Source organism: Hydra vulgaris, chromosome 12 (genome assembly GCF_038396675.1).
Source record: "Hydra vulgaris chromosome 12, alternate assembly HydraT2T_AEP".
NCBI lineage: Eukaryota > Metazoa > Cnidaria > Hydrozoa > Anthoathecata > Hydridae > Hydra > Hydra vulgaris.
The window spans coordinates 43,725,001-43,735,318 of NC_088931.1; the positions used below are offsets into that span (position 1 = coordinate 43,725,001).

At 27.9% G+C, this 10,318-nt stretch overlaps 1 protein-coding gene across 1 annotated transcript in view; it reads left to right on the top strand.

Moving 5' to 3' along the window:
• hywnt2 (secreted signaling factor Wnt2) overlaps window positions 1-3,328 on the top strand; it is a 58,705-nt gene extending 55,377 nt beyond the window's left edge. The window contains exon 5 of the mRNA XM_065813378.1: window positions 2,958-3,328. Coding sequence (XP_065669450.1) covers window positions 2,958-3,110 — 153 coding nt within the window. The 3' untranslated portion in view covers window positions 3,111-3,328. The remainder of the gene's footprint in view (window positions 1-2,957) is intronic.
• The last annotated feature ends 6,990 nt before the right edge of the window (window positions 3,329-10,318 follow it).

A 10,318-nucleotide genomic window follows, 5' to 3' on the forward strand; every position in this document is an offset into this window, starting at 1 on the left:
AAATGATGCATACTTGAATTGATATACAATTTTTTATAATATATTCATTAAAAATTATTGATTTACAAATATATACTTATTAATTTTGTTAAAATCTTTTTTTGAAAGTTCATATTTGTCTGATATTATTTTTGGTGCACTTATTAATGTTTTTATATTTTAATAAGTGCACCAAAATATTATTGGTGATTGGCATCCAACAATAATCATTCCTTTTCGGCCAGAAAAACTGTTCAGATGGACCGTGTGGATGCATAAACTTTATTTTTATATCATTATATTCTTCATCTTTTTCTTCAACTACTGCAATTCACCAAAACGAGTCATATGTACATGCGTAATATTTGTATTTCTGCATTAGCTCAAAATTTAATAAACTTAAATTTTGGTAACTTGATTTTTTAGTTATATTAATAGATTTTGGATTTATATTGTTACTAGTTTTTTAAATAACATAGATGCTTTCGAAACTGGTATGCAATGGTGAAATCCTCGACTTTCTGGTATTGTTTTTCCCTTCTCAAATCGTTTATTTTATGTAGCTCTAAAATTAACCATAGTTCCTTTATCAATTTTAAAGAACTTTATTGTGAGCGTTTTTTGAGTGCAAAATTCAAACATTGCATCGATTGTTAGTATTTGATTTTTCTTTGGACATTTTCTTGCTGTTGTTCGTTTTACTGTATCACCTATTGCATCACAAGAAGATTTGCCATGACTGGTTGCAAAAAGTATCCATTCAGCTTTCAATAAAAAATCTTCTGAGTGATGGCATAGATGTTGAAAATTTTTATACTGTCCTCCACATCCATCAGAAAAGTAATATAATTTGAAAATTAAAGAAGGGTTTCTTTGATATAATTACATAAAATATATTTGAAATCAAATTACCTTTCATTTTTTTTTATGCACTTTATAAACATTACAACAAATGCCATTTTTCTTTTCAAATCTTTTTCCAAAGTAGCGATTACAAATGCTGAATAGTTCTTCACAAGCAACTCAGATCTCCATAAAATGTTTTGACGAGTTTCAGTGTCTAGGTCATGTAGTAAAAAAATCTCTTTATTTCTAGAGTATGAGGTTTTATGGCATTCTGACTTCAAAACTTTACCAATATCACATGAAATCATTTTGATAATGAGTTAAAAAATGTTATACTTGCAAATTTAAAAATGCACAAGTATTAATTACATTATTTATGTAGAACTAATTGCAACATTTAAATTAGATGAATATGTCTGAATTCAGCAATTAAACTTTGATAATTGGAAAAGACAAGGAACCAAGGAACAAAAAGGAAACAAAAAATACATTAAAAAAATTTCATAACTTGAGAACTACTTAGATTTAGATTTAGGTAGAAATTATCATTTTTTCCTAAAGTACTTTGGCGAAAATTGAAAAAAAAATCAAAGAATTTAGGGTTGTATGGCCTGGTTGTTTTGAAATGGAATTACTTTTAGGAAAAGAAATAAAAATTGCACGTTTAATTCAGGAGCGGATCCACGATTTTTTGGTGTTTGAGTTAAATAACTTCCAGGTTCTATATTCCAAACCTTTAAATGTTCATACTTATTTCATTTAAAGATGTTTTGCAAAAATTTGCGCTGCAAAGAACTTGGGAACAAAAATACCCTAAAAATTAGAAATCTAAAACGTGGGGGAAATTAATTTTTTGAAATATGAATTCTAATATCCTAAACTAGGTAGAAATTTCTTTAAGTTAATAAAATTTCATTGAAAAATAATGATTTGTTTATGAATCATACATAATTAAACAACCCCCCTCGTTTTGAGGGGGTTGTAAACTTTACATGGTTATACCTTCTGAATGCCAAATGATTTTTTGACAAAATTTTAAAAATATGTACAATTTTTAGTCTTATTAAAGTAAGTAATTTTTCTGTTTGGAAAAATCAATTCCCTTCACGTTTGGGCGGATGATTTCTACTTTTTAGGGTATTTTTGTTCCCAGACTCTTTGCAGCGCAATTTTTTGCAAAACATCCTTAAATGACATAAGTATGAACATTCAAAGGTTTGGAGTATAGAACTTAGCTGGAAGTTATTTAACTCAAACACCAAAAAATCGTGGTTCGCCCCTGCAATTATATATACATTTTTAGTACAAAAGTAAAACATTTACAAAACTATGTATTTGGCATAAATGATTTTTCCACACAACGTTCTTCAAACATACAATGACCTAATTTGAAATTTTAGGCTTAAAAAATTTACCGCACACCTAAAAATTTTACAGTGGCAGGTGTCCATTATTTTAACATTTATAATTGATATTTAGGTACTTTTTAATTATAAAATGAGTTTTTTATTTATATATTTAAATTCCTCACCTTGAGATTGACTAAGTCACTTATTTTTAGAATTCACACGTTTAAAGGCTTGGTTTTATAAAGAGAAATGTAAAATTAAAAATGGCGGAAAATGACCAAATCAATAATAGTAGCTAAAATTAAAACAACCATTACTCACGAACCGTTGGGAGTTAGACCTTGAAATTTTGGGATTTATCTTATTTTATAATTACTATGGTAAAAATATAAAAAAAATTCAAAGACATAGGGTTGCATGGCCTGGTTGTTTTGACATGGAATTACTCTCTGTAGTTTATCTTTTGTAAACCAAGTTATTGTCAGACTTTAAATAAAGTTTCGTACTTAATCTTTATAAATCAAGTTACTCTCAGAATTTAAAGAAAGTTCTGTAGTTTATCTTTTATAAACCAAGTTATTTTCAGAATTTGAAGAAAGTTCTGTAATTTATCTTTTATAATATCTTATACAAGAAAGAAAAGGTTTGCAAACAAAAAATGTTGCAAATAAAATATAAATGATTTTTTAGATAGCTGTTTGTACTGTTGTTCGATTTTATTTTTAAAATTAACAACATTATTTAAGAAAATAGTCTAGTTTTAATTTTGATTTTGATTTTAAGGTAACTGTCGAATCGAATTGTAATTGTAAATTTCATTGGTGTTGTAGTGTGAAGTGTGAAAAATGCATCTCAAATGTGAACTATTACTACTGTAGAGACCAAACAAAAAACCAAAAGAAAAAACGGAAAAATAAAGAGAGAAAAAAGGAGTAATGAAGAATGAGATTTTGGAATGCTAATACATTTTGTCAAATATAGTATTAGAGTTTTAACTCTTGAAAAGATTGAGAAATTAAAGTAAGCAAGTTCGGTTGGCGCGTTTCTCCTAATATATGAAAATATATGCATCAGTATAAACAAAAGAAAGTATGTATATCAACGCATAAATTTGAGAAAATCATTAGTATATGTATTAACAAATTACGTCAGTAAAAATATATTTAGCTTTTATTAGTTTCTAATTTTTACTTTAATGTTACACCAAGTGTTAGAACTAATTATTCTGATTATCAAAACTAATTAAAGCTAAATAAATAAATTAAATATCAAAACTGTTTATTTTAGTTACAATCACTAGTTTATAAAAAAATTCTTTATGAAAATAAATTGTCCAATATTTACCATGTTTTTTTTAGTTTAATAAATGTTTTTTTTTACCTCATTAAAGTTCACCAGTATGTAAATCAACTTGCAATCAAACTCGAGTTCAAGCTTTGTTTTTCTAGTTTAAACAAACTTTTCAACATGCTGAGAAGACTCTTTATTGAAGTTAAAGAAGAGATACACAGTCAACATCGATCGATGTTGGTTGTGCATCACCTACATGTACTGGAAAAAAAAATTAAACTATTGCTGTAAAGTTAACAAAGACAATTATACTATGACATTTTTCTCTAACCCCCAGCCCCTGCATCCCTGTTTTAGCTTCAAGTAGAACTTTACTCAATGTTGAGAGCAAAAGCAAGATTGAGACAGAATAGGACATCATGACGTTTAATAAGACACTTATACGTCAATGAAAATGCAAAGAACTGAAAAAGAGAGCTATGCATTATATCGGAGAAAAACTTAAAGAACATGTTTCTACTTCTGAAAAAACAAATTCGAATTTGTTTTTTTTTTTAGTAGAAGAAACATGTTCTTTTTGAACAATAAAGCCTTATAAAACAATAAAGCGTTAGAAACACCACAAAACAATAAATATATTTATTGTTTTGTGGTGTCTCTAAAACTTTATTGTTTTCAAGTTAGCTAAATGTAATTGATTGAATTAATATTTTATATTTTTAGCAATGTGATACAACATAAAATTTATTTTATATAAGGTTTTTATAATTATTTATTGTGGTACATTGACATATTTGTATTTTTTTTTTTTTTTACTTACTCTTTTAGACATAAGTATTTAAAAATGACAACAGGAAATATGTTCTAGTGGAAAAAAAATTATTCAGAACCATTTAATTGTAAACTTTTTGATTATTTTATTTAGTATGTTTTAAAAGTATTTTGGGAGTTAGGAGTTACCTTGTCTAAAATTTACTAACCGATTAGTCATTTGCTAGCCGATGAGCTGTTTGATAACACAAAAAAAACAATAGAATTTTTGCATAATCTTGAGATCAAATGTACACCTTGTGATAAATGGAGATATTCTGTGTACTCATCTAAAAAATGTGTGAAGAATAACAATAAAATTACTGGAAGAAATATGTTTGAAGCAAACGTAAAAGGGGGAATTGCTTTTCGAGAGATTGGTTGAAGTCATTGCTTAAACATCTATAGTTTAGCCAAAAACAATTATGATAACTTGAATACCAATGAAATATATAATGTATATAACGATACAGAATTAAAAAGTATGAAAAAAGCTGCCGATGATTACGGTCCAACACCACAATGTATAAAATTAGATGGAGCGCGGAAGAAAAGAAGTCATTGATCTCTCAATAGAATTGTTACTATTATTGTTAGTACTAAAGTGGTTGATGTACAAGTTTTTTCAAAATATTTTAAGAAAAAACAAAAAGGGTTGCTATGTTATAAAAAATGTGAAGCGGAACATGTATGCAATATATAATGCTAACATGTTTGTAATAAAATTGATAAAAGGTTTGTGGAAAAAGAACAATTTAATTTACAAAGAGTATTCAGGAGATAGAGGTTCATCATCAAAGAGTATTCAGGAGATAGAGGTTCATCATCACCATCAAAAAAAGTTGCAGAAGGAAAACTCAATAAAAATTTTGGTATAACTCAATTTAGTCTCACATTGGTATGCATTGGGAATCCCATATCAGGTTTGCAAAAATTGACTGAAAAACAATGAACTCTATGAAAACTAATTATGGTAAAGCTTTAACAAGCAACTTAGAAAATGTTTATGTAATGAGAAAAGTAATTGGCTAAGTGTTGTTTCACTATACTGTATTTATTGATGAGATACAAACATCATCAAATGTGATAACAATACTTGGTGAAAATGGCAGTTAGATATGGTTAAGAAGACAAAATTATTTAAAAACACAACAAGTTTACCAATATCCATTCATTACTTTTTAAAACCAAACTTTTTAAGTTTATCATATGACGACCTATTGAAGGTAACCGCTGAAAAATCTGTTGCCCGTCGCCGACGTGTTTTGTTAAAGATTAGACTTGATTGGAAGAATACAATCAAGTCTAATCTTTAACAAAAAAAAAATTGAGAGCAATTAGAAAAGGTTATATGTATGAAGAGAAGGAGAACAAAAAATGTGAATCTTATGTTGTTGGTGGTTTTATCTTAAAGATGTTTATTACTTTATATCAGGCAATATTTCGATTTTTTATGTTTATGATTTTACTTAATTTTTATGGTTTTGAAACAAGGTAGTTCAAGATTAGATTGATAAATTAGGCTGAAATTTTTAGAAAATAATCACTTTATATGTAAATCCAACTAATATCTTTTTATGTTTTATAACTTTTCAATTTTTAACATTTAAACAAATAATTCAATATCTCACTCTTTTTACTAATAGAGGCATAAATTTTTACTAAATGAATTAATCAAAAACGTTGTATGAAAATGGGTTTTACGACCATCTTGAAGCGATATATGAATTGATTGATTGATTGATGTCAATCAATCAATCAATTCATATATTCTGAAATAGTTGTTACATTCACGGAAGTTTACAAATAGTACATGTACTAATCTTAAGTAAAATCCTTGTAAATGAAAGCTAATAAATATATTGTTTATGTTAATAGTAATATTAATCGTTCACAGCAATAACAAAACGAAAATTAAAAGTTGAATGAGTAAAAATACTAATAATGATAATAATAGAATACACACATATATATATATACACCCACAAACACACATATATATATATATACTTATATACACATACACATATATATATACATATAAGTATATACAAACATACACATACACACATACAGATCCATGCATACATATACACATAAATATATATACACTCACACTTATTCACATGCACTTATCACAAACACTTATACACAGATACACATATCTTTGGATTTATTAACTGTATTTGATTAGGAAGGAATGGAATAGGTTACTCTTAAAAGCATAGATTGAATGGAGAGCTTTAGGTCATAGGGAAGGTTGTTCCAAGATTTTATACTTTGGTTTTTTATGGACTTATATCCATAAGTAACATAACGATGATATAAGACTGCAAGATTCAGATTATCAATTGATCGAAGATAGTATCGGTTATTTGCGTTTTTTGGGAAGAAATTGTTGAAGGTACGAGGTAGGTTTTTGTGTTGGTGATTCCAGACAAACTGGCAATTTAAGAATTGAACAAGATCACATAGTTTAAGGATCTAAGAAGTAAGATAAAGCATATTAGGACTGAATTTGTAATTCTGAAAATGTATTATTTTTAAAACTTTGTTTTGAAGATGGGGTATCCATAAAACTGCTTGCTGTTGAGATTGTCCCCATATTTGACAAGCATATCGTATATGTGAGCCAAAAATGGCATGATATATATTTAATAGTGTTTTCAGATTGACATAATACTTTAGCCAGCATTCCATTTGATCTGCTCAATTTTATGGCTAAGTCTTTAAGATGGGATACAAACAATAGATTGGAATCAATCTATTGCATAGCTTTTTCAAAGAGTTTGCTTAGGTTTGAAAGAAGAGAGATAGGTTAGTAGTTTGGCATATCCATTGTAGATCCTTTTTTAAATATTGGAATTACTTTAGCAACTTTGAAAGCATCTGGGAATAAACCGTTTTGAAATGAGTTATTTATAATAATACTGAGAGGTTTAGAAATTATGTCTGAAATAAGTTTAAGAAGGAAGGAAGGCTATTAGGAAGGCTATTAGGATGGCTATTTGGCTATGTAGGAAGGCTATTAGGACCAAAGCTTTTTCCAGTTCTAAGGGTGGTTTTAATAAGATTTGAAATTTCATTCTCTGTGACAGGATCAATAAAGAACGTATTAGAATTTGGAGAGTATAGTCATTTTATGACTATATAGTCTATATAGTCTGGTATAGTCAGTAAATTTGGATGCTGAAGGTATGATTTTGTTTTGAAGTTTGTTTTGGATAATAACAAAAAAGTTGTTTAATATATTCGATACAGTAGTTTGATCTGTGATAATATTTTCTTTCAATTTAAGTTTGAGATTTGAACTATAGTAGGAAGGTTTTATATTAATAATTTCTTTTATCCCTTTCCAAGTATTCTTAATATTGTTTAAGTTTTTACTAAAATAGGTTGTGGATTTTTTATTAATTTTTTGTAGATCGCTGATTCTGTTTCTATAAAATTTAAACTTAGAAAACAGTTCATTTTTAGTACTAATATATTTACATTTTGTGCGTTATTTATGTAGTCTGTTTTTAATGGAAATAGATTTAAGTATGACATTGGTGATCCATGGTTTTGATTTAAGTGTAATTTGCTGCTTAGTTAGTTTTTTGTATGGAGCATGCTGATCTAATATGTTTTCAAATGTCTTTAAAAGAAAACTGATAGATTGATTTACATCACCATCTTTTTTAATATAGAGATCCCAGTTAATGTTGAAAACATCTTTAATAAATATACTTTTATTAATATTCTTGAAGCATCGTCTGTAAGATATACTTTTTTTAGGGTGGTTAGTGTTTCTAGGAATGCAGATAAATTGAGCCATATGATCAGATATTGAAATAGTAAGATTGCCAGAGATTTGGTCAGGTGAATTGAAGTTTATAAAGATGTTATAAATAAGTGTTTGTGATTTAGCTGTTATGCATGTTGATAGAATTATAACAGGATGTAATGAAAAAGAAATAAGCGAGTATAGATATAGGGTATGAATAGATATAGGATTTGAATCATTATATCTTAGTATATCCATATTAAAATCCCCCATAAGAAAAATACTTTTTTTTTTCAATATTTAAGTTATCTAATAATGGTGTTAAATAATTTTTTGTAAAATCGTCTTGATTCATAGATGGAAGTCGATACATGCAACCAACTATTATATTTTTTAAGTGAGGCTTTATAGTTTTAACAAAAATGGATTCAAGACATTTGGAAGAATAGATCTTTAGGTCATTGCGAACTTTGTGATTTAAATTATAGTTTAGATATAGAAGAGCACCCCCTTTTTTAGCCTCAATGGGGCATTGCTCAATGTTAAAACCATTTATAGATATGCTTGTTATATTTGAATCATTTACATACAAATTTGACACAGTAATACCAATTGTTCAAACCTATATGCACCTATATGTTCAAATTTTGATGTTGCTGCTATGTTTTGAACTTCAGATATTGTGTTTTCAAATATGTATATGTTTGCCTCATATAACGATGTAATCATAGCAAAAAAAAACTTTAATTTCTTTGTTTTCAAGGCCATCTATATGCAAATTAGTTTTATTAAATTCAAAGAGATAAAATAAGATATGTTTTTTAGGGAACCACTTACGTTAAGTTTAATTTACTCACCTTTAAAAAAATGTTGAAAGATTTAGCCAACAGTGCTATCCATGTTTTTGAACCCTTAAGTAGAAATACTTTTGACATTTTTAAAATAAAGAAACTGAAACTTCATTAGCAAGATCAAATACTGAACAGATTTAGAACCTTAGCAATGATTAAAGAGCCTTGGTGAAAGCAAGCATAAGAATTTCACATTGGTGAAATTCTTATGTTTGTATTATATGTTTCTGAGGCCATAAACTTGTTGTACTTCGTCTTCAGACTTCCGATTGTTCTTTTTCTAGAAAGGTTTTTATCTCAGTCAATGATGTCTGCTTGACTGAGATAAAACAAGCAAACATAATTGACTGAGATAAAAACCTTTCTAGCAAAAGAACAATCGGAAGTCTGAAGACGAAGTACAACAAGTTTATGGCCTCAGAAACATATAATACAAGCATAAGAATTTCACCAACGTGAAATTTTTATGCTTGCTTTCACCAAGGCTCTTTAATCATTGCTAAGACTCTAAATCTGTTCAGTATGTGATTGAATTCCACAAAAAAAGTTAACAATTTTAAAATTGTATGAAATTTTGAACCTAATGTTATTTGTGTTGATTAAATTCAGCAATAGATCAATGTTTTTGAAAGATTTTATAAAGTTACAATGATTAAGAGACGCTTGACTCGAGTATCTCAAGTTACTGAATTCTGGATTAATTTTTGAATTTTTTGTGGAGGGCTGAATATTTCATCAGTTTGTGTCATCAAATGTTACATCAGTTTCCTTTAGTTTATTAGTAAGACCGAGAACCATTTTCAAAAATATGTTAAGTATTTTCTTTCAAGTTGAACAAAAATGGTTAGTTTTTTTAAATTCTACCAATGAACAATATCTGCGTTCTCTGCTGCTGTCTCGTGCTTTTTAAAAAACCTTTGAGAGTGCAAAGAGTTCCCAGAGTTTTTATTCTTTTACCGCTAATTTTTGCACTAGATCCCAACTTCCTCATTTTGGTCTTAGAAAGCCCGTTATTAAGCAGAATATTGACCATGTCTTGGATTTTAAGAGTAACTGCCAAAGAAGGCTATGTTTTTGACTGTTCAAATAAAATCTGAGAGTTTAATTTAAAAGTTGATATTTTTTGAATTTGTAATTTTTTAAATTTACCATAAAAATAATTTTATAATTTTTTAGCGGTCGTTGTGCAGTGGTTAGGGCGCTTGCTTTAGAAGTAAGTGATCCAGGGTCAGAAGCAAGCTCTGAGCATATTTTGCGCCATTGGTAATGAAGAAGTTGTGGACTTCCTAGTTAAATGCTCTTCTGCGGTGCTCTGTGACAAGATTGTTAGGTTTTCTTCGGGCAAACTTGTTTGTTCTTCTGAAATTTTTTCAAAAAATTAATTGGGATTTTTCAAAGAAAATTTTTTACCGAGAGTTACTGTAAAC